The following is a 26205-nucleotide window of genomic DNA, read 5'->3' on the forward strand; positions in this document are numbered from 1 at the left end:
TGTGTCCTGTATCTGTCTGATTTGAGGGAGAATAACATTTCAATCTTTGAATCATGATATGTTTGGAAAGTGTCAGTGCTAAGAGCAGACAACCTGATGCCACCATGACATATCAAAGGATTTCCCAGTGCAGTAGCCCAGCCATCTTCAGGCCCACAGGAAGCACTCCTCTTTGAAAGAATGAAAATGAATATTCAGGTAATTGGGCGCAGAAAAATATGGGCCTTATTACAAGTTTGGTGGCATGGGAAAAAAGTGTTGATAGCGGAATTCCCAGTTTTTCCAACACCACACATTATGGTGTATTTACCACTGCAGGTATTACCACGCAGTAATACTGCCAACAGGAAATCACTGTCAAACTCGTAATGAGGGCCTATATCTGGTACAGTGCAGCCACTCTTAGAGCATCATTGTATTGATTAAGAGCAATGCTACTGTTCAGAGCTCAGAAGCCACAGAGGTAAAATAAAGTATACAATAAATGCTAAGCGACAACAGAGGAAACTATGTACAAGGTGCTCTGATGACAGACAATAGACTCCGCTAATGTACAGGACATCTATGGAAACTAAGGCGGTAGTGTAGGAACTTTGAATTGTTGCAAGCAGAATTTTGACAGGCATATGCACTGAATTGAAAACAGTCCTATTAGAAATATGTTCATTCTATGCAGTCTTTCCCAAGAGTAAATACTGTGCAAAATGTTTGTAAAGCGGGAATAGATTGCTTAAATACATTGGGCCGTCTCGCTACGAAATGCTAAGACACCTTAACTGCTAAGAGCGAGCATGCTCGTCGTGAATTCCCATAAGGAATCATGGTAGGCTCCGCCCACTGCTGCAGTTAAGTTTAAATAGTACATTTTTCTCCGATCTGAAATTTGATTTCCTCTGATTTCTTTAAGCCTACTGGTGCTGCCAATCCTGCAACAACCGTGGGATATGTTAATTGTGCCTTTTATAGTTCAGTTTATTAAAACTTCAAGATTCAGTTCAAAACAATAAATGCTAGAATACAATTACAGTAGTACTGAGGCCAGAGAGTGGATATAATATGGTGCACTGTGGCTTCCAATAAAGTGTTGTATCCAGTGATCTAAGTGAGCGGGAACGGTTGGGAGGGGTGTTCCACTACTTTTATTTTTTCTGTTTACCATTCCTGTACTTTTTCAGACCATATTCACCATTCTATATAGAGGATTTGTCCATTCATGTCCCTGTGTAAGTGTAAAGTTGTAATAGGAACCTTAGTTACTAGTCACTTAGACTATTGCAATGCCCCGGCCACAAAACCTTTTTACATTTTGCACTAGGCTTTCACTTACCCTCACCCCTCCAGAGACCACAGTTCCACTACTTTTTTTCGGTACACTTCTATCACTGGTTGTATCCTATTTGCTACAGCCTAGTTTAAGAGCAAGCAGTAGCTTCTTTTTTGCCTCTCTGTCTCATTTCACACTGAATATTTTTTGCAAAATGTTTTACTTGCCTCACTGTGCTAAGTCGTTACACCGGCGGTGTTGGTGGTGGCTGCGCTACTGTTACCTATATGGTGGTTTAGGCATGGTTGGAAAACAGTTTCGGTTTTGTGTCATTTAATTAACATATCGCCGAGGTGAAAGCCTCTGCCAGACACTGCAGGATACTTTACCACAGTCACCACGCTCACTAGTGACCTTGCCCTCTCTCAAGAGGCCATGCAAATTTGACTCTTGAAAGCTTGGGCTCTCCCCTTCCTCCCTATTTCACCTCTCCTTGTGTCGCTCCTGCACTCATCTTTACACTGTCAGTTCCTGCCTCTTCCCCTTCTGCTGGCTAGCTTTTCCAGTCCCAGATGACTTCCCTGGGGATTGGCAGAGGGGCCATAAAATGTGTTCTGACACACCCAGCGCCCAGCACTAAATTCACATGCCGCAGCACCAGACTACAACATCACACAGTCTCGGCCACCTAGCCTAGCCACCAGACTCCGCAATCTCAGAAAACAATCACTTCCTAGGTATTTACTCTGCTCACCCACACCCATCACGACTAGAAACACCAGATTAGGCACCCACACTGCACCACTACCCAATACTAAGATGAGCATAGGCACTGCCCCTCTCCCCCCACCACCCCAACATGCCTCTACACTACTTCACACTAAGCCCCTCACTGCCACACACCACAACAAGCACACTTCACCCCATACTAATACAAACAAAAACATCAAAGGCACACACCAACCACCTCTTAAATGTGCACTACTGAACGTATGCTCCCTACCTGCACATGCCCTCGAGATAAATGATCTACTATCCACACTTAATCTGGACTTACTTTGCATCACTGAATCCTGGCTCAATGATGCCTCCTGCCCAGCCATCGCACTAGCCCTACCCACAGGTTACACCATCCTTAGGCAAGATAGATGTGATAAGATTGGAGGGGGAGTCGCCCTTATCCACAAAGACTCACTATCCATTAGATTAGCAGACCATAGTTCATGGGGTGGTAATGCTGATATCCTATCAGCCAAGCTTACGCTCTCCCCCAATAATCTAATCAACATCCACATCCTATACAGACCTCCCGGACTCCCAGCTGACTTACAAGAGCACATCCATCGACTCAGCAACAAATTTAAAAAGTCCTCTAGAATCCTTCTATTAGGAGACTTAAATTTAGGATACAATGATCCTAAGGATAAATCCGCCGCAACCCTAGCCAAAGAACTCGCAGACTTAGGTTTCTTCCAAGGAATCCTCACCCCCACTCACTCCAAAGGCTGCACCCTTGACTGGGTCATGGATCACAACTGTGCATCCAACATTACCTCAAACACCGCCCTTCCATGGACGGACCACACATGCATCGAATTCCTCATCCCCACCAAACCTAAATCTAAGACTCTCACCCACGCACCACCTGCCACAGTTAGAAGTTCTAAAAAACTCAACGCAGAAAACTTGTGTCCCCACCTTAAAAGCCCCTGCCTAGCACCACCTTTCTCTCAGGACCCAAATATACTATCAGCCATCTTCAATGATACTCTCACCAATGCCATAAACTCTATGGCCCCACTTGAAAGAATCTCAAGGAAGCCTGGGTGCGGCCACTTCTAAAAAAGGCCACACTTGACCCAGCGCAACCCAACAACTACAGACCGATAACGACAGTCCCGTTCCTCCTAAACATCCTGGACAAAGCAGCTCACATCCAGATCCAATCATACATAGAAGTTAACTCCATACCAGGCAAAAGACAATCTGGCTTCTGTGTCGGGCATGGAACAGAATCCGCCTTATAGACCTAAAAAATCAAATCTCACAGATCATGGACAAAGGCAAACCTGCCTTGCTCCTCCTTCTCGATCTATCAGCTGCTTTTGACCTGGTAGATCACCAAACATTCACCACCCGCCTCACCCAGGCAGCCCATTTCTCTAATCAAGCAGCATCCTGGATCACTTCCTTCCTTGAAGGAAGAGCCATGAAGGTCTACTAAAGAACTCGCAGACTTAGGTTTCTTCCAAGGAATCCTCACCCCCACTCACTCCAAAGGCTGCACCCTTGACTGGGTCATGGATCACAACTGTGCATCCAACATTAACTCAAACACCGCCCTTCCATGGACGGACCACACATGCATCGAATTCCTCATCCCCACCAAACCTAAACCTAAGACTCTCACCCACGCACCACCTGCCACAGTAAGAAGTTCTAAAAAACTCAACGCAGACAACTTGTGTCCCCACCTTAAAAGCCCCTGCCTAGCACCACCTTTCTCTCAGGACCCAAATATACTATCAGCCATCTTCAATGATACTCTCACCAATGCCATAAACTCTATAGCCCCACTTGAAAGCAAGAAGGAAAAAAAATTCATTTCACTGCAAGTCTTGGTTCTCGGAAGAACTCCAAACCCTCCGAGCTTAAAAGCGTCAGTTGCTTACAAACTGGCAAACGGATCAGAGTGATCTAAATAGGAGCCTCTTCAAACAAATAGCCCTCCAATATAAAAAAGCCATTTTAGCAGGAAAATCCAACTCCTTCAATGATAGGATCTCAAAGGCCAACTCCCAAGTTAAAGAACTATTCGCAATCTTTAATGAATTAGTCACTCCTCCGGCTACCGCTGACGAGATAACTAAAGACAAAGCCTGGCGTGCCAGCATTCAGTCCGTCATGCTCAACAAAATAAACTCCTCCAGAACAAAATCCACAACCACTGCAAAGCCCTCCCAAACCAAAAAACCAACCGCCCTACACAAGACAAGCGTAGTAATCTCAATCACGCTCAATTCTCCTTCAGAGACGTCACTAAACCTGAGGTCCTTAATCTCATCAAAAACCTCAAATCATCCCACTGCAAAGCAGACATTTGCCCTCCCAAAATCATCAAGGAATGCGCCAATGACCTAGCACCCCTGATTACTGCCTTCATTAACGCGTCCTTCCAAACAGGAAATGTCCCAAACAATCTCAAAGAAGCCTGGGTGCGGCCACTTCTAAAAAAGGCCACACTTGACCCAGCGCAACCCAACAACTACAGACCTATAACGACAGTCCCGTTCCTCCTAAAAATCCTGGACAAAGCAGCTCACATCCAGATTCAATCATACATAGAAGCTAACTCCATACCAGGCAAAAGACAATCTGGCTTCTGTGTCGGGCATGGAACAGAATCCGCCTTATAGACCTAAAAAATCAAATCTCACAGATCATGGACAAAGGCAAACCTGCCTTGCTCCTCCTTCTCGATCTATCAGCTGCTTTTGACCTGGTAGATCACCAAACATTCACCACCCACCTCACCCTGGCAGCCCATTTCTCTAATCAAGCAGCATCCTGGATCACTTCCTTCCTTGAAGGAAGAGCCATGAAGCTCTACTCCGACACAGCTAACGCAGATCATACCACTATAAACTGTGGGGTCCCCCAAGGATCTTGTACAGCCCCCACCCTCTATAACCTCTTCACAAAACCCCTCTTCGACCTACTTGACTCCATGGGTGTTGCATATACAAACTATGCAGATGACCCTCAAGTACTTTTACCCTATCTGGACTCTATCACCAAGACGCCACGGCCCTTCACAACATCTATGCCACTATCCAAGCTTGGATGGCAGTCAATGGCCTCTGTCTTAACGGGGAGAAGACTGAAATTCTCATCCTGGGCCAGACAAACACATTATCGAAACTAAGCCCCCAATACAACTTCAACATAGACAACTGAACCATCTCCGTATCATCCTCTGTCAAGACTCTAGGTGTTCACATTGATGGTAATGACTATGTAACTATACTGCACCCTGTATATATATTGCTAATGACCATGTAACTAAGTAACTAAGCTTTGTACTGTAACAAGTGCCACAATGTCCTCGGGCTGTTGTGCGCTATATAAATACGAATAAAACAAAGCAAAAAATTCAAGGGATTCCAGACTCCACAAATAAACACACAAATACTGGGGTACCTGGTTGAGGGTGGCGGATTTACTGTTTCAGGGATATCTTCTTTATGACTATTCTCCCCCCACATCCCTTTCAAAATAAGTCCCCGCCCCAATCCTTAGAGATGTTTAGTTTTGTTCTCTTTTAGTGGACTTTGGTTACATGGAAAATCGTTTTCCCTGTTGGCAGGGGACAAAAAGTGTCCTTTAGCAACTGGACTGTACATGCGCTTAAATGCTGCTGACTATGAGCCTTTTTACCATCCTGGGATGCTGGGACAAGGCGGTTGGACTAAGGCCAGTTGATTTCACTGGCACAGGCCGGATTGGACAATGGGTCTTCAGCAGGACTGGAAGCTGCCATGGAGGCGGATGTTCTACTCCCCTGAATTTCAGAGGCAAGACCGGAAGTTCTGACACAGCCATGATGGACGGGAAGTGGTATTTGACATTTTTCACCATTGATGGAAAGGACTAGCCTTTTCATGAATGCACCCTTTGCGTAATGCAGGAGGTGGGAATAGCATGCTGGAAGTACTGGCCCTAACCCTCTTGATCCCTCGATGGTTAGTTGTCGGCCATCAATAAAATATATGGGTCTGGATGGTGGGTTCGTCAGCAGAGAGAACAGGTTAATGTTGGGATGCTGTCTAATTGTCTTGAAAGCAAACTATTTAATCACCTTTTGTGTTTACCATCACCAAAATTAGATGACAGCCCGATTACTAATAACAACAAGCACATCACATATCCATGCTTTGACACATTCGCATGCCACCTGTCCCTGTGCAAGAAATTGCCATGAATTTAAAATTATTGTTAGGATGGGATGTTGCATTTGCCCACATTCTGGTCAGCATTCCATCTAAACCACTGCAAATGAGTAGCCACCCATCCCTTTCTCAAGCACACAACCACCACGTGTATTGTTAGTCTGTGTGTCTCCTAGCATTCTCCTCCTTCTCGCTTCCTCTTGCCTTGTTCCCCCCTCTTCCTTTCCTTCAGCAGAACCCAGTCTGGTTACCCATGGTGGGGCACCCTATGCCACCTTCCGGATGACAAGCCCTAATTCCATAAAACTACTAAGGAGCGAACGTACAAAATCTTACTATCATAACTGTCATCACTTTGAATTTTGCACTCCATTCTCAGACTACCTTACTCTGTCCTTGTCACCAATAGCAAAGAAAGATCAGAACTGCAGAATAATTCAGCCCACAAAACTGACAGGTGCGAGATGTCAACGCTTTATTAATCAGCACTAGATTACGTGACAAGAAGGATTAACAAGACACATCTTCTTACAGTAACAAGCAAGCAGTAGGTGTGAGTAGCCTACTTATATTTTGAAATAACAGCACTGTTGATTTCCTTACTCAAATGTTGCCTTTTTACAATTCATTTTTCGGAACTAACATTTCAGGAACAGTTTTGGTGATATGTTGGTTGCGTAAAAAATGTCACACAAAAGAATGCCCTTGTATCACTAGGAAGGTCTAGAGCTTTCAAGATAGTGGTCCTCATGATAATGTCCAGCCTTGTCAGCTTGTCTGTGATGGCGGTAGTAATTTCCCTACATTTGAACAAACTGTGCACTCAATATTGGAGGATTTCGGTTCAAAAGAGTGAGACTTTACAGAAATATAACCATTTGCCAGGTGAGAGACAGACATAACATTTTAGTGGTGTTCAATGCTGTCCAGTAGTGGGACTACCATCTAAAATTGTCAAACACAGACACAATCGCTCACATTTGAGAAGCCTAAAAACACAGCCTGTCCATATTTTACCCAGTAAACCAAGGGCGTGGTTGAGTCATTTCTAAATACACGCATAACTGCCCGAAGTGGCAAAGAGGAGAAAAACGATTTCAAAAACACAAACTAGCGCGTGTTATTTTGCAACAATGAGGCCCACTCGATGATTAATACTATATCTGTTTCTATAAAGTCGATACAACGCAATAGCTATTTAAATCGTGACTGTAGGTATTTACAAAATAATTGAAAGTTGTTTTTCTTTATAGCCTTATAATTCGTCTCAAAAACAAGCCCAGTTCCATCTTCTCGTCCAATGCTCCTGGCAATGTTCCAGGCTCCCTTCTGTGGGGCAGAGCTCTAGGGCGTGCAGTCGGATGTGACGCAGCTGCACCGGGCCACGACATTCAAGCTGTAGTTGATATATCTTCCGTATGGGCAACTGAGCCTGATCTGTTTGCTAACCATTTCTACCTCCTTGCAGCAGGAACACCTGTATGCCATCTGCTGTGTATCCGGCACATACCTGCAATGCAACATTCAAGTCACAATTAATACAATTTAAAAGAACTCTCAAAAATTCAAAATGTGATATATCAGAATAACCATGATAATTATGTAGGAAATGTTCTCGCAGAGAAAGTAACTGTATTACACTGATAAGGAAAAAGCCATAAAAAAATACAGGGACAATAGGGGTCTCACCAAGTATTCCCTCATCAAGTATTGAAGGAATATTTCCATGCACATTTGAAGGAGAAGATGAAGATGAAGAACACGAAGAAGAACGAGACCACAACACCTCCTTTTCCTAATTCTCTGTATGGAAGTGTAATACTTAAAGAACCCTCCTTCATTTGGAGAGATATTGCACACTCAGTTAAGGGGTAGCTTCTAGAAGTTCTGAAAGTTGTAATGGGCAATGTTCGTGTATTGAAGTTTTCACCTGAAGAATATTCCATGCATTAGTGATATAATATGTTTCTAGGGGGGCTCTTACAAGGCATCTCGTCGAATAATAAAGCGTTTATCACTTTCATGAGTTTTGAATTCAGATACCAGTTTTAATCTTAATTGTGAGATATGCGTATTGCATTCATGGTTCATCCTTGCACCTGTCTTCCTCCCTTTTGGAATACAAATGCTATGACAACAAATTACTCATGGAAAGTTAACACTCTAATAAAGGGGCTTTTTGTTTTGGGAATATGTAATAATAACAAGTCTTTAAAGGAAGTTTGAAAATATACTGTTTGCAGGGCCTAGATAGATTTATTGCATATTTCTATTTATTTAAGATCTGGAATGTCAATTTGGACCATTTAAAGATGGCTTAGCCATTCCCTGGAAGGATGATTGTACAATAGCACAGAGATGAGAACAAGAAGTGAGCCAGTTTAAGAGGGCATTAATAATATGAGACATATACCTCATTACACGGACGGCGGTGGACCAAAGTGCTATTAGCACCTTGGTCCATGCCGGTAAAATACCGGCACCGCCTTGGTGGAAAGGGGAATTACCGCCCTATTCCAAGGTTGGTGGGGCGGTAATTCCCCCTTCCCCCATTTCCCTTCCCCATTCCCATTTTTGCCCCATAGGGCATAATGGGAATGGGGAAGGTGCTAATTACGGCACTGCAAATTGCGGTACCGTAATTAGCTCCCTGGTCCCTTTGCGGGTTGGTTTTTAACGCCTGCAAAAAGCAGGGGTTAAATTCTCCAATCCGCAAAGAAAACTCGTAGTAAGGCGGTAAGGGTTTACCGGTACCGGTAAAATACTGGTACCGGTAAACCCTTACCGCCTACCGTGTAATGAGGCCCATAGACAAGGAACAAAAAACACAAGTGCCTTACAAAGGTTGCACTTGTTGTGCAATTTTCATCATTATATCATCAAATGCGTGCACATTTCCGGGGGCAGCATGTCGATTGCAGATCAGCCTTCATGACTGAAACCTATTTCCTGTTTTTTTTTCGTTCCTTTATTTATTACTCTCATTGCCTGCCTCATGCTTTCTGGCCTTTCCAAGATGGCTGGTCTGGAAACAACTGGTGTGCTTACACCCTGGGTTGGGCCTGACTCCACCTCCCATTGATTGTCAGGACTTGATAGGCCAATCAGAGCAACCGGGAGGCAGGAGCCAGCCCATACCTACTAAGGTCCACCACATAGGCCCCTGTCTGCTCCATGGCCTGCTTCAAGTATGCTTCCTGTCTTCCCCCTGGTCCCCCATTCTGTTCCTCTGTAGCCGCCAACTCCTCTGGTCCCCCGTGCTGTCACTCTGTACCCCCAATCCCCTTTGGTCAGCTGTGTTGTTCCTCTGTACCCCCCAACCCCCTCTGGTCCTCCGTGCTGTCCCTCTGTACCCCCATCCCCCTATGGTACCCCCCTATCGTCCCCCGTGCTGCTCCTCTGTATCCCCCACCCTGCTCTTGTACCTCCACCTCCCTCTGGTCCCCCGTGCTGTTCCTCTGAACCCAACCCCCCTCTGGTCCCCCGTGCTGTTCCTCTGTTCCCACACCCACCCTCTGGTCCCCTGTGTTGTTCCTCTGTACCCCCCACCCCTTCTGGTCTGGTCCCCTGTGCTGTCCCTATGTACCCCCCACCCTCATCTGGTCCCCTGCGCTGTTCCTCTGTACCCCCACCGCCCTTTGATACCCACCACCCCCCTCTGATCCCCTTTGCTGTTCCTCTGTATCCCCCACCCCCCTATGGTCCCTTGTGTTGTTCCTCTGTTCCCCCCACCGCCCTCTGGTTCCCTGTGTTCTTCCTCTGTACCCCCACTCACTCCGGTCGCCTGTACTGTCCCTATGTACCCCCCACCCCCCTCTGGTCCCTGTGCTGTTCCTGTGTACCCCCCCACACCCCTCTGGTACCCCCACTCCCTCTGGTCCCCCGTGCTGTTCCTCTGTACCCCACACCTCGCCTCTGCTACCCCCGCTGGTCTCCTGTGTTGTTCCTTTGTACCTCCCACCACCTCTCTGGTTCCCTGTGCTTTTCCTCTGTACCCCTCACCGCCCCTCTGGTCCCCTGTGTTGTTCCTCTGTGCCCCCATCCCCCTCTGGTCCCCCGTGCTGTTCCTCTGTACCCCCACACACCTCTGGTCCCCTGTGTTGTTCCTCTGCACCCCCACACCCCTCTGGTCCCCTGTGCTGTTCCTCTGTAACCCCCACCCCACTCTGGTCCCCCGTGTTGTTCCTCTGTACACCCTCACCCCTCTGCAGGAGCTGTCCTGATACATTTTTGTTCACCACAACCGACTTGGGGCCCAGTACTGGAATTCCTGACTTCTTATGGACTCATGGACTCATGGTGCTTCAGCCTTCTCAACTTCATGTTGGACTTCCACTGCATCTCGTACTCTTGGTGCCCCTGAATCATACTGTGACCTTCCTCATCTCAAATCCTGGCTTGCATTTGATTGTTCTCTTGCAACATTATGTGTTATTTCGGACTCCTGCAACTGTATTCACTCCCCCCTCCTGTTTCTCCACTCCTTTTCCACTGACCCCTCTGGTCCCCTGTGATGTTCTGGATGCCCCCCACCAACTGACCTGGTCCGACGTAGGCTTTAGATGTCTGCCTACTTAAATCCCTCTTCTTGATGTCCCACTCTCTCCCTTCCCCCCTCCTTTCACTGTATCCTTAGCACTTATGCTATTCAGATATGTCACCTGAACTGTATGATAGCTGCTTGTTTGTCTCTCCACCTCATTTGTTTTCCTACCTCTCCCCATCCAGCACTATCTGAAATGTCATCAGGTCTAGTACGTTGGTCGCTTGTTTTTGTTCTTCTCCTTTCCCCTTTTTACCCCAACCTTTCAACCCCACTACCTCTTGTGAAATTCTGCCACTACCTCAATTGTCATCAGGCATAGTAATGTAGCTGCTTGTCTGTCTCATTCTCCCTCCCACCCCTCCTCTTTATTCCCCTCCTCCCCTCCTTATCACTATCAATAGCTCTTACTCTATTGTTCATGTTTCCTAACCTGTTGATAGCAGCTTGTTAGTTCTCTCCCCCCTCCCTCATTTGTTTTCTCCTCCCTCTTCCCCTCCAGCACTATCTGAAATGTCGTCAGGCCTAGTATGATAGTAACTTGTTTTGTTATTCTCCTTCTCCATTTACTCTCTCCCCTACCCCCCGTCTTGTTAGTTTCCAGCACTACCTCAATTGTTGTCAGGCATAGTAATGTAGCCGCTTGTCTGTCTCATTCTCCCTCCCCCATCCCCTCCTCATCATTGTCTATTGCATATCTGAAATGTCGCCAGGCTGATTACAATAGTAACATTTTCACATTCTGAATGTATCAAGGACTTGTCAGAATGTCACTGTATTCTCCCATGTTCCCTCCCTGCCTTGAAGTGCTTTGAAACACATTGTGTATAGGCGCTATAAAAATAAACAATCAATCAATCAAAACAATCATTGGCCGAGGGGAACAAGTGCTGCAAAGTAAAAAGGGGTAAAGTATATTTATACAAAATTATTATGTGGCACTGGAAAGGGTGTTGGGGTCAAGTAAAGAGAATGGGGTCGGGAGTAGCAAGAGCTCCCTGGTTCGGTAGTAGGTAAGATTTAAGCTGAGGTTTCAAGAGCTCAACAGTCTGTTTGGCTTTTATTCAGTTGATTGGTGAGTTCCAAAGGAGCACAGCGAGACAGGAGAAAGAGTGCAAGTTAGAGGAGGCAAAGTGGGGCATGGGACAATGATGTTGAGTGCAGAGAATTAGCAAAGTTAATGAGATGATGAGTAGACAGAGATACAGCCAGTCAGGTCCTGAGCAGAAAGACCATTGATAGAGTTGTATTTTACATGAAGGAACTTCCAAATGGAGCAGTTGTGCATGCAGATTCAACCAGCATGGTGTTGCCAGTGTTGAGAAGGGGCATTCCTGCCCCACCCCTTAGGCGGTTTAGAGTGTGGTGACATGCATTCAAAGCACTATGATGTGCCAGCGGGCTATCTAGAACAGTGAGAGGACCACCTGTCAGAACAAAAGGACTCCACTCCAATATAACCAAATATAGTTTATCCACATAGTGTAATGTAGGGTGCGAGTAGCATTGCCATTTTGCGTAGATATCAGTAACCATAGGTAGAAGGGAAGGCTTGTGCAGCAAATGTGGCATTGTATGCACTAGGCCCAAGTTGTGAGACAAGAGAAATCTCCAGCCATGCCAAGCTCCCATGAAGACAGCCCACACCCTCGACCGCCACAATGTCTAGTCACTGTTCTAACAGTGTTGCAAAGAGATTCCAGAGGAATTTTCCCTATAAGGCTGGCGCCTGGTGTGCAAGTTATCTCATACTGGTCAAAGCATGAACCGGCCCATCCCCCGGCGACCACGAGTTAAAGCCTATATAACTGATCAAAACTTAAGACTGAATTCCATAGCACCAGGTGCCCTTTGACCACCAACCCCAAAGTAACAAGTCCTGAAATGTTCAAAGAGGACAGACAGGGCACATTGCTGAAGCGACAGTTGGCTGATTTGTATTGCAAGGCGCTGGAAGGGATGAATTATAGTTCAAAATGAGGGTGGAGATCTTGGAGCTGGATGGTGCGGAAGGGAGTGAGTGAAATGTGTGTGTGAAGGTTAGAGTGCCCCAGAACCTCTTTTGTGCCCATTTTAAGGGCTGTCAAATACATAGTATGAGTGATAAAGTAGTCATATGGTAGAAGTATAATCAATTTGTTCTTTGACCTTTGACGTGAGAAGAAGATGATCACTGCAGAACCCACGTTACGGAAGACGAATAGATTGGGCTGGAACCAATGGCCTGTCATCGCTTATGGAGCCGGCGGATCATGTATAGGTGCACATCAACCAGCCGCGCAGGATTTTACTATATGGATTTCAGGGTGGCATTCGTCAGAATGTTCTTAGCAGCCGAGTTCTTTGCTGTTTTGTCTCACCTGCATGTGAAATTAAAACTTGTTATCCTTACAAGATCAACTCAGGCCTTTCTTCTTCCTGTATTCTCTCTGGTGTGAGCGTTCAGGGACTGGAATTCAATTGGTGACCCTTGCTTGTACCCAGCCCGCCAACCCGTATATGCAGAGGTTTCCAGGCCGCCTCTCCTGAAGGAGCCACGGTCACCTACAGTGACCGGTCCTGAAAGTACATGTGTTTTGAGAGGTTTAGCAGGAGCTATTTTAAGAGCAATCCTCTCTGCTCTTTGAAGTGAGGAGCAGCTTAGAGGAGAGTGCAGGCCAGTGCTGGAACCCTGTGACAGAGGAGTTCAGGTGAGCACGCACGTGTGAGTAGGCTCTTGTAAGTGATAACAAGTAAAGGACAGATGCTTGTGGAAGTTTGAGAGGTGTGAGCATGTGGAGAGTGAGGTTGTTGATATGACGTGGGTGAGATTTGAGGTATTTTGGTAAGGCATTTTAGGTAAGGCAAAGGTAGTCAGGGAGGGAAGGTGGTACCACAATACAGTATATTATTTAAAGGAGGAATACAGAAATAACAATAGTGGTCTCGGAATAGGCCTGGAATAAGTAGTGGTTGTTATTTTAAAAATAAAAAAATAGTCCATAGGCACCCCTCTTTGAGAAAAAACACGGCTAAATGACCTGCTGTTTGGGATGGTACCTACTCAAGAGTCCACAATCACACTTTAGCTCACTGTACCTTTCACAGAAGGGAAATATCCATTTACAAATCAGTCTTTGTCCCGCCCACATGGGCAGTCAAGCACCATCAGTGAGCTGTGCCTCTCTGAGCACAGTGAGCAAGGGGTCCATGTCTGGTTGACCCTAGGAAATTTAGGGTGAATAAACCTAAGTCACTTAAAAAATCTAAAAATAATCCATAGGAGCCCCTCTTTGAGAATGAAGAGAGTATTTTGGTAAGGCATTTTAAGGTAAGGCAAAGGTAAGTCAGGGAGGGAAGGTGATACCACAATACAGTATATTATTTAAAGGAGGAATACAGAAATAAAAATAGTGGTCTCAGAATAGGCCCGGAATAAGTAGTGGTTGTTATTTTAGCTTGTTATTTTATTGTATTATATTAATGTTTAATTGGATTAGGAATAGGCCCTAGAAGGGGCGGTAATTGTGTGTGTCGTGGTGTGGTGTGACATTGGATGGTTTCGTGGAGTGGTGTATGTGTGCACGGAAGGGGGACAAAAAAGGGTGGGGGATTTTCTTTCTTTTGGTTACAAGAAAGCAGAACGGTGCGTGGCGTAGCAGGTCTTTGCAGTGTCAGTAAGAGATAGCCATCACTAGCATGGGAGAAGAACACCAATAGAGCACATGTATAAGGCCCTGCCACTGTATCGTGACAGGGTGGAGAAATATCATAAGCAGTGGATTGCAGAGACAGGAGGAGGGGGTATGCTCCGCCCTTGGCCAGCACAGGGCTCTCACAATAAGAGCCTCTTGGAACATCTTTGACACATGTCCACATTTTCTGCAGCTAAGTATAAGGATGCAGCTACAGAGGAGAAAAGAAATCTTAGATCTCCGGCATATGTTCGAAAACACATAAGACCAAGCGGACAGAGTATGGGCACAGAGACAGAAAGATGGAAAGTGCAGGAAGGGAGAAGGAGAGGGTGGGGTGCCAGCGGAGCATGGGGGAGTGCATCCCTTGACATCGCATCCCGCCTAAGGGTACACAAATCCAATCTATGTATCCATTGCGATAGCGACCCCATCTGCTGTGGAAGGAACCCCTTCAGCACCAGTAACACCAGAGGCTACCGCTCCCCCAACCTCATAGGAAAACCCTCCTGAAGTAATGTACATCCGTGGGTGTCAGGTCAAGAGAGTTCGAAGGCAGGTTGTCAGAGTTATTAACAGTGAGCAGGATACAAGAATCCTCATGAGAGGTGAGGGATGTACAGCCCCAGAAGATGGATCAAGAGAATGGAGATCAAGAGCTTTGTTGCTTAGAATGAATCAGGGAGGAATACAAAATGTATGTGTCGAAAAGGAAGGAGGCAGGGGTAAGTGGACATATTTCGGATCAGATGCGGTGGTGGGAGATGTCGAGAGGTAGGATGATAGTGACTCGTTCACTGAAGACTAGGGTGAAGAAGAAGAAAGGGGTGAAATGGCAGCTGAAAGTACCCCCGACCAGTAGGCATGTGGTGGAGGGGCAAGTTGAGGAGTAGGACCGGCCGAATTGCCACAGTAAGAAAAAGGGGGAAGTATGAAGAAGGGCATGAGAAATAGGGTAAAGATGCAGATGCCCCTAATACTTAAGGGGGCGGGGAGAACACATTATGAGCCCTGGCCCCAGATGGATAAGAATCATTTGCTAAAGGCCCTCTCACAGCTCACAGCAGGGGAGCCCTTGTTTTAAAAGCATACTGCAGGGGTGCCCTTAGCAATAGGAGATATCAAGAGCTTGATGGTTGCTATAATTAGGGACCAGGCTGGGGGTGGATGGGTTAAAACTGGGTATCCGGTAATAACCCTGGGGGATGATGAACATGGTGGAGCATCGTTTAACGAAATAAGGGCACAAGTGTGGGATGCGTTACGCAGGGCTTTCCCAGATACCCCTGATTTACAGTCCCTGATGCAGTGTACAAGGGGGGAAGTTGAGGATTCAGCTAAATCATTCTTAAATTATGAGAGATATGGATAGCTGAGACAGGAGGACAATGGGACCGTTCATTAGTGTTCTTCTATTTTCTTGTAAAGAGAGGATTGCCAAAGGAAATGCAGAAGGCCTTAGATAAAATTGTGGGTATTGAGGAAAAGGGGTGGCGATAAATATAGAGAATAATAGTGCATCATTGCAAAAGGATTAAGGAACGGCAGAGGGAAACAACTCAAAGGCGTCAGGCGGAGGACGTGAAACTGGTAGAAAATAAATTGGCAAAGGTTGTCATTCAGGTGCCTTTGTCAACGCCGGTACAGGTAGAGGGGACAGAGAGTACCCGACAACTTGTGAGTGCCACTATTGCTGCGCTCTGGGCTAAAGGAGAACAAGGACAGAGGGATGGGGGAAAACAATATCACAGCCCACAGTGGCAACAAGGAGGACTACAGCGAGGAAGAGGGGGATTTCGACGAGCAATAGGAGGAGATTTTGGACCCAGAGGGTGTGGGTTTGGACCATCCCAATGTTGGAATTGTTTAAGGTGGGGGCATTTTGCAAGGGAATGCAGCAGCAGGTCTGCAGTGGGATATCATTATGGGTCACAGCAACAGGGCCAAGGGCCCCAAGGACTAGGGTATCCACAACAGGGTCAAGGATATTAGAACCAAGGGTATCCACAGGGACAACACCAAACATATGACCAGCAGCCTCAAGCAAATGACATGCAAGTGCTTCATCTGCCACAGCAACAGTTCCGCTGGGCTCCTGTCTTTCGCCCTTGCTCTTCAATCTCTATATTCGTCCCCTTCTTGACCTCTTAAACAAACTAGGCGTACAATATACGAACTACGCCGATGACACTCAGGTGGTTATACAGCTGAGTGGCCTATATAGCAGCGATTCTGCAACCATCAACAAAATATATAAAGCTATACAAGACTGGATGGCCTGCAACTCTCTTACCCTTAATGATAAAAAAACTGAAATCCACATCGTGGCATCTAAAAACATTAGGGCGAAACTAGATCCCGACTATGCCAGCTTCCATATTGCTGATAACACCATTCTCGTCCAGAAGAAGGTCAAGACCTTGGGAGTTGTTCTCGACGAAGATCTGTCAATGAAATTTCACGTTTCCAGCATTAAATCAAGCTGTGAAGAATAGGGTACATTCGCCCATTCATATCACAAGAGAACTGCGCTCTTCTTTCCACCGCACTAATTCATTCTGGATTGAATTACTGTAACAGCCTCCTTCCGGGCACCACAGCTCTCAATATCCAATCATAACAAGTGGCTCAGAATAATGCTGTGCGCAATATTTTTATTCAGTCCCGTCGCACACACATTTCCAATTTCAGGAAAAAACTTTATTGGCTCCCTATCAAACATCGGATAACCCATAAGATATTAACCATGACCCATAAATGCATTAGTCTCAGCAGTCCTACCTACCTGTCAGACCGCATAAGCATTAAGCCAAACGTCAGGAACCTTCGGTCATCCTCGGCCATTATTCTCAAACAGCCAAAAACTAGGACAGCTAAACTTGGAGGTACTACTCTTGACGCACAGGGACCCCTACTATGGAACTTCCAGCCCAGATGCGGCAGATTCAGAACTACACTGTATTCAAACGCGCCGTAAAAACATACTTTTTCAACATGGAATAAATTCTTTGACTTATCTCCTTCTCTGCTCTATACAGGTTACTCTATATGTTCGTCTGTCCTGTTAAGTTTCTATGTGCGCCCTGAGGCCTACGGGCATATTGGCGCTTTACAAGAATTAACAATAAATAAATAAATAAATAAACAGCAGGGTGGTGCTGGGTACCAACTGGGGCTACTGCTCCCTTTGGAGGAACAGCAGTGATGGAGGGCAACCTCATCTCGTTTCCTGGAACTAATACATACCCTGATTAGGACAGCCCACAGAGAGCACATGCGTGTCCGGTCTTGTCAACGACCATCCACCCTGAACAGGAACCTTTTGTGGGGGCGTAGATAGGAAATAAACAGTTCATATTTATGGTGGACTAAGGTGCAACTAAATCAAGTATCATGGAGGGAAATGTTCCTTTATTTGGAAAATATCTTGACACGCAGGCATTCTCTGAGGTTATTTCCAATGTTATATACAATGAGGAGCTGGACGTAAAGGTGGGAGGGAAGGTAGTGTGGGTGCCCTTACTGTATTCTGAAAGTTTCTCTGTGAATTTACTAGGCAGGGACGTGCTCAGAAAATTAAACATGACAATATCATTTACAGATTGTGGCATAGTTTGCTCCACACCTGGGCTGTGCGTTATAACAGTGATGTTGATAATACACACAATGACAAGGGAGGTGGTGGTCCGTGGGACACCAGTGGACCGTGATATGTTAATTTACATTATTACTGTGCTCATGGAGGCGGTGCCCTTGATTGCCAAACAGTGTTGGCGAGTACCCACATATTTTATCTTTCGTCCAGCAGTGTCACCTGAGGTGGTGGCCGGAATTATATTGTCGCTGGATTTGCAGGGATTGTTGTTGTCCAATAAGAGGGTTGTCGTGTTAGGAATTGACAAGAATGGGTGTGAGTTGCGCACAGTGCTCTGTATAGAGCCAACAGTACAGCTAAAGGAAATGACAGATGACAAGCTGTTTGCGAATAACAACAAAGATGGGGAGATAATATTAGAGATTTGCATCCCTGTGACATAATACAGTACAGAAGAGTGCAGTGCCCCTGATGGCAGTATTAACTCCGACCCTATTCTTTTTCAAATACTTATAACACATGCCTTTACAGCTGTGGACTACAAATCCACATGATGTAGGATTAATGAAAGACGTGACCCCTGTGTCTATAACACTGGAGCCAGGTGCAGCGCTACCCAGGTTAAGACAATATCCATTGTTGAGGGAGGCAGAGGAGGTTGAAAGACTATTGGACCAGGGGATCATTGGGCTGTTAATGTCTCAGTGTAATACATTGATATACCCTTTCAAGAAATCAACAGGGGCAATTGGAGAATGATACAGGATTTGCACCACCTCAATGATGTGGTGCAGAAAGAATTTCTAGTTGTTTTGAATCCTGTGAAAATCTTATGAAGCATTCCCAAAAAAGCCACATATTTCACTGTAGTGGACTTGATAAATGCATTCTTCTTGATCCACTCCATCCTTAGTCGAGGTACCTCATAACATTTGCGCAGGGCCAGATACAGGTCAAACATACTTGGTTACCTCAGGGGTACAGCGAGAGCCCAACAATTCAACAGAATATTGTATGCTGGTTTAGGGAATATTCAGGTGCCTAGCATGATTATCCAGTACGTGGACGACCTGCTAGTGTGTAGTGACAGTGAACAGCACTGCTGAAGGGACTCCATTGCACTCCTACAATTGCTGGCCTGTAAGTGGTACAAGGTCGACAAGGTCAAATTGCAATATTGTCAACAGGAGGTGCTTTAGCTGTGCAGTTCATAACAGCAAATGGTAAAAAAATACTACCAGAGAGGGCAGCGTTAGTACGTGCCACCCCCAGACCTGCATCAGTTAAAGAAATGTAGAAGTTTCTGGGCCTGTGCAACTACTGTAGGGCATGGATCCCAGATTATGCAATATACACAAGGCCACCTTTGCAGGCCCTTAAGGAAGCACAACAATCAAAGGACTGCAAGTTGCAGTGGATGGCAGACATGATCAAACAGTTTGACGACTTAAAAGAAGTTATTAGTTCTGCACCTGTACTGGCCACCCCAGATTACAAGCCGAAATTTTACTTGTTTTCACATTCAGATGGCCAGTTTATGACAGCAGAAGAGCGCTATGGGCCACAAGTCATTGGCCTATTATAGCGGCACTTTGGATGCAGTGATGCAAGGGCAGTTCATGTGTGAACAATCTTTAGCAGCTGCTGCTTTTGCGATAAAGAAAAATTCAACAATTTTAATGGGGTGTTCAGTTACATTGTTTGGGGAAGATTCTTTTTTACCATTCTAGAGAGGTCAAAATCTACATTCACTACACAAAGATTTTCAGCATATGAGGCTATCATTTCCAAACCCCATATTCATGCAAAACATTGAACCCTGCCACCTTTTTAACAGATATGCCTACTTCATAGGACTTGATGATGCACGACTGTGCCACATATGAGGGGGAGGGGGATGACACCCCCAAAGCAAGGGACTGCACATTGTCAGAGGGTGAGATATTTTTCGTAGACGGGTTTTCCACAGTTGACCAGGTGTGTGGGCAAAGACGGACAGGGGCAGCAGTGGTACAACTTGAGGAAGGAGAGTGCATGACGGTGGCCATGAAAAGGTTATCCTGCAGCAGCAGTGGAACTCATAGTGCTCATTGAAGCATTGAGAGTGTCTAAAGGGTTCTATGTCACAATATATTCAGGCTTGGCATACGTCACAACAACAGGGCATGCTGGTCTATTGCGCTGCAAGCGGAGGGGGTTTCGGCGGGCAGATGGATCCCAGTGCAGCATGCAGCACTGCTCGAAATACTGATAGAAGCATTATCCCAGCCATCTGTTGTGGCAGTCGTCAAGTGCGCACCCACACTAACAGGACAGACAAACTATCAATGGGGAACGCAGCCGCCAATGCAGCAGCCAAAATGACAGCATATATGCCAAATGAAATACCCACTGAATACATTGTGACTGCCCAACCCGCAAGCAAACATCCAGCACATTACACAGCATTGCACATCTCCCAGATTATCGAGCTACAAGGAAGGGCACCAGAAAGGGAGAAAGAGTTGTGGTTATGGAGAGGAAGGGCACAAGAAAGGGAGAAAGAGTTGTGGTTATGGAGAGGTTGGAAGCAATCTCCGACAGATCTGTTATGGAAGCAAGAGAGCTCTGGGAAGACAGTAATGCCCCAGGAGCTGCTATCCCTAGCCTTTGAACAGTTACATTACCCATATCACACTACGAAGCAGCACTTAGCAGCAGATATACAGGAGGACTGGTTTATACCAATCATCCAGGATAGCATTACAGAAATGGTTATACATTGCACCACATGTCAATGTTTCAGTACAGGGATGACACTATGGATGTTACGGTGCACCTTGCCCCACAATACTGGGCCGTTCTATGAATTACACATAGATTACGTAGATATGGGTGACCAGTGTAATGGATCTAGGTACCTCATTGTAGTGGTTTGTCCTTTCTCAAGGTGGGTGGAAGCAGGGCGGTGTGCGCACCAGGATGTCAAGTGTGCTGCTAGATTTTAAGTAGGTGAGGTTTGCCCTCAATGGGGTGTGTAGGAGGTTTTAAGCTCAAACAACAGCACACATTTTTTCAATGCATTGTTTCAGCACGTCACAGCACTACTTGGCATCAAGAACTGGATGTGTTTGATTTACCACCCGCAGGCCAATAGCATTGTGGAGAGAATAAACAGGCTTCTCAAAAGCATGTTATCCAAACTGTCTACCACATTGAAGAAGAACTGGGTGCACTTTTTGCCCCTTGCCCTCTTCAGTTTACGCACGCAGCCAAGACCACTCTTTGTCACCTCACAAAGTGGTCACTGGCCGGCGTATGCATAACCCCATTGTTAGGAAAGATTCTCTTTACTGCACCTTTCCTTCCATCTTTATGGATCCCCCAAACTTTTTGCTTGTATCTTTCAATCTGACCTGTACTTTTTGCAGTACAGTGAAGCCTTAAACTTCACTGTACTGGCCTTTGCTCACATGTTATGGGGAAATGGATACGTTCTTAAGGCTATCAATACTGGGAAACAGTGTTTCCCTTAGTATTGTGACTATGTTGATACTTGTTGTTACTTTTGTATCACATGTGGTAACTTTTTATCATTGCACACAACAGCTTACAGTGCAGTGCAATGGGGTTCATGTTTGTTATGCCCTAGACTAACACTCAAAGGATTTTTTGGTTACTCTAGAGGTGCTTAAAAAATGGTCTGGTGACAGCAGTGACTTTTCCCCACTTTTTGGGGAATTTCGTTTTTAGCTTAACCGCGTTTACTTCGTTTGGCTACTTACTGTGGCTACTAGTAAAACATGGCTGTGCCACAAGGTTTTTCACCCATTCGTTTTGCATCTTGTTGTTTAGCCTTCTTCGTGGCCTCAGAGGGCAGAAAGATCCTTATAAGGACTTCCATTGCCCAGGAAAGCAGAAGATTTTGGCGGGTGGCTGGAGGGCGGTGTGTGTTTGCAGGCAGGATGTGGGCTGGGTCAGTCTGACCCTAATGCACATCCTGGTTTCTGTGTGTCTGAGTGGTATGCATGAGTGTTCGCGCCAGTGGTCCTGAATAGACCACTGTGGGGTGTGTGTGTGGGCTAGTTCTGAAAATTGGCTAGTGGGAGTTTCGACTCCTACCTGGCTTTTAGGATAAGAAGAGGGCCCCTGCATGCATTTGTCAGAGATCCTGGAAGAACCTGAAGGAGCCAAGAATCTGTCCAGCTGAGAAGACCCGCAAGAAACCTGTAACCTGCCTGAAGGAGGCCTGGCAACCAACTTCTGCTGCAGTCCTGGTGGAGCCCTGTCTGTTTCATGATCTCCAGTAGGCCTGCGAAGGTGCTACAAACCCAGGAGTGGAGGGACCATCCATTCACGAAGCCTACTCGGTGCCCAGCACAAAAACCGCCTTCGGAAGCGCCCGGGAATCGTCCTGAGGCTGACCAGCTTCGTTTTTGGGCTACCGGGTTATACTTGTTGCCGTTCCGAGTTTCCATACTCTCAGCTGCCACTGCAACGACACCCTCTGCGAAACTTCGGCGTCCTAGCACCAAGGGGACCCGAGAAAGACTGGAAAGTCTGACCGTGGCTACTGAATCCTGCTGCATCACTGTGTGAAACGTGCACGGTCTGAAACCTGATTTTCTGACCCGCCTCCAGTCCCGAGAAGGGTGCTGCATCATTTGTTTCTGCATTTCTTCATCAAGAGTCCTTGCACCAGCAAAAGATCCTGACTGGAGAATCATTAGAACCTGCAACCCGTGAAAATCGTGGACCGTCAAATTCAGCAGTAAAAGCAAGCCAGGACACCCTTCTTTTGTTCTGAAACGTCTTGGGAAGATTTGGAGTGAGGGGGGGGGGGTAATTTACTGAGCTTTTAACATACCCCTTCACTCCCATAATAAGTCAATGGACTTATAATAACCTTTATTCTAAAACTATCGGCTTTGCCATTACTTGCCTTGGCAAGACTTCTGACTGTTGGGGGTAATTTTGGGCACTTGTCTATATTGAACCCTGGCTCTAAGAATCCATCACTGGACCCCAGAGACCCTACCTACATTTTCTCCTGCCTCCTGAGTTCTGTGTCTTTGTATCCTGAACCATAGGGCACAAGGCCACAGGCAACTTAGGGTTGGACAATATTAGTTAGGGACCATCTCTGTGGACCTTTTTCTTTGTGATACTCACATATTCATTCCCTTGTAGGAGTATTTTGATTTGTATTATGCACTTGAACCTGTGACTGTATATGTGTATTTTAGTTTGATGGCATTGGTTGATAAGTCTACCTGCTTGTATTCATTTTTCTTATAGTGTGTCTCGCCATAATTAAATAACTGTAGTTTTATACATCCTGTCTAAGTGTAGTTTGTGACTCCCATTGTGTGACCTCATTGTGGACCCTTTACACTCTCACACCTCTGAAAAACTTAGCCTAAACCGCCTGTCACTGCTACCTTCAACTGGTTTGGCTACAGCTTCCCAGAGTTGTCCCTGACAATATAGGTTGGCCTTCTATACATCTGTCCGCCAGGCCAGAGTATAGAAAACCAGCCTTAACACCCATAACCCCGTGTTAGAAGGACTTCAGACACACATAGGGCAGAGCGGGGCTAAGCAATGAGTTCAAAGATTAATTGCCCACACTAACTAGGGCAATTAACTGTGTCTCCCGACAGATTGCACCTCCCAGGATTGAGACGACATTGCAAATACTACAGCAACAGATCCTGAGCATATGACCACACAACCGCTGCTTCCTGGTGACTTGATATACGTCCCCAATTTTGTGCGACGGTGGAACAAGCCTTGGTTGCACGGGCCCTACAAGGTGGTTTTTTGTACTCCCCTTGCAGTATAAGTTAAGAGGTTACGCTATTGTGTCCACCTCTCCAATATTTTAGGGCACCTCCAGATAGTACACTGGTATACCAGTTATCTTAAGAACAAGGGGTAGCAGTAACTGTACTCCATCTACATTACCGGCCTGTGCATGGGTCGATACATGTGCGGTAGCACGCTCCAGTGACAGGCCGAAGCTTAGCTGCTTTCTCCGTATATTTTTTTCAGGAGTGTTTGTTTTCCTTTCTTTCTTTTTCTCTCTCTCTCTATGTCGCTCTCTCTTTTTCTTTCTCCCCTTTTCTCTCTCCCTCTTTTCTTTTCCTCTTTCTCTTTCTTTTTCTTTCTCTCTCTCTCTCTCTCTCTCTCTCTTTCTTTCTCTCTCGCTCTCCCCCTCTCTTTCTTTCCTCTTTATTTGTTTAAAAGTCTTGTACATCTCTCCCTGTCGTCTTGTGTGTCTGTGTTTTCATTTCAGAAAAGAAGAAGATGGACGTGACTAATATACATAATATGTTAAGTAGGGACCCGAGGTGTAGATGCACAAATGAGAGAATATGGACCTATGTTTATTATTGTGGGTTGACCATTATTGAAGGTCTCTGTGGGATATTGATAACAATATTTTGATTGTATTGAGGGAGGATGTTATAGGGGGAGGGGATTCTATATTATCCAAATGGGACAATTCATGTAAATGTTAATAACAGTAGCAGAGTTACATATATTAGTAATAATGTGAACACTAATAATAATAATGGAAATGAATATAACAAGCACACGACGACAGTGGGAGAAACAGTGAAAAGATTGTTCTCAGCAAGTAGGAGATTGTCTACCAATATGTAAAAATACAATGTTAATTCCAATTGGACTATTAAGGCTGCAATCCCTGAAAGCATGTATAGAATAATGAAAAGGGAGATAGGAAAAAAAATGACACGTATCAAGGGAGGGGTTTGGATGTGAGGAGGATATCCATCATCCCGAGTTTACCAACTCATGGTATTCCGACATAGTGGTGTGGAAAGAAACGCTGTGAATGTAAGCTGCTATGTGTGTTCACTCATTCCGCATGTGTCAGGGGCTCCCAAGGTGCAAGTACCGCAAGCAGCCCCAATTATAGAGGCACAATTCCTAGTTCATCTTGTGCTATGCAGCATAAAAGGAACGTTCAGGGACATAGTGTGCAGCTGCAAATGGTGGGTCCAGATCTTGCACAGTGCAGTGGTGATTCAAAAGACATCAAGTGTTTGGAGCTGCCATATTTGATGGTGAAAGGGCATAAACATGTCAATAATAACTGGCAGGACACCACATTACCTTACTTGGCAGAAGTACTGGTAACATATAGCAAGGAAAGGATAGCACGAGTGAACAATTTCTGTGCACAAATCTGGACAGAGCATATCACAAACCTGACGTGGACTACAAAAATGGAAAAGCCAGTGTGAGTACACAAGGAAGAAGAATATGTTTCAAGGGTACAGTCTTTGTCGGCTCGAACCGACAAAGACTTGCAATAAGACTCTCCTGATCCCAGACAAGAAGAAAAGAAGAGCAGCGATGATGGTTTACTACTGGGTGGGTAGCCAACAAACTTACTTGCACCACCCACCATCATGGAGGGGCTGTCTTCGCTGGCCACATTGCACTCAGCTTTATTAGTAATTCCAGAAGAACAACTGAAGGGGAGAATTGCCTGTCGAGGGGCCAACTAGTCTCCCCATAGTCGGAAATGAAGAAAATGGTCTGTTGCCCACACAAGAGCTCCAACTCCTGCTAGAAAAAGGACAGTTCCAACAACCAAAGAGGATGAAAAGATTGAATTACATATCCAAAGACTCTTCTACATTGCTTGCTGAAATACCAGAAAAATACAGGCTCTTCAGCTCAGCAGAATCCCTTTTTGCATCCATACTTTGCCGGGAGTGCAGGCCGCAGCAAATGCCAAATAGTTCCAGATAGTGAGATGGAAGCTTGTCCAGCTCGCGGACGATACAGAGGACGGGTTCAACGTGATCAAGATTGAGTTGCGTGCATTAAGACTTATGATGTTGCAAAACCGATATCTGTTGGACATGTTAATAGCAATGGAAGGTGGGGTTTGCAAAAAGTTTGGTGATTCCTGCTGCACATTCTTGCCTCCCGAGGATGTGGATAACGCATCATTATCCCACTTCATTGCAGCTATCCATGGCCTGGGTGTTCACATGAAGAAGGAGGGAGGAGTACAGGACACTCATTGGTTTACTTTGGCATTTAGTTGGGCCACGTCATGGCTCAGAGCGATCGTGAAGATGTTAATGCATATTATCGTGTTCATCCTTGTTATTTTCTGTACCTGTCAGCTGGGTCTTTGATGTTGTGCCAATGTGGCA

The 26205-nt window shown here is 45.7% G+C and overlaps 1 protein-coding gene across 1 annotated transcript in view; it reads right to left on the bottom strand.

Annotated features, from left to right (window-relative positions):
• Positions 1-6671: 6671 nt before the first annotated feature.
• Positions 6672-26205, bottom strand: part of LOC138505061 (intestinal mucin-like protein) — a 129938-nt gene continuing 110404 nt past the window's right edge. Inside the window, exon 9 of the mRNA XM_069625386.1 lies at positions 6672-7723. Within this exon, the coding sequence (XP_069481487.1) occupies positions 7558-7723 (166 nt within the window). The 3' untranslated portion in view covers positions 6672-7557. The remainder of the gene's footprint in view (positions 7724-26205) is intronic.

This window comes from Ambystoma mexicanum, chromosome 11 (genome assembly GCF_040938575.1).
Source record: "Ambystoma mexicanum isolate Mex_15411 chromosome 11, UKY_AmexF1_1, whole genome shotgun sequence".
In the NCBI taxonomy this organism is placed as follows: Eukaryota; Metazoa; Chordata; class Amphibia; order Caudata; family Ambystomatidae; genus Ambystoma; species Ambystoma mexicanum.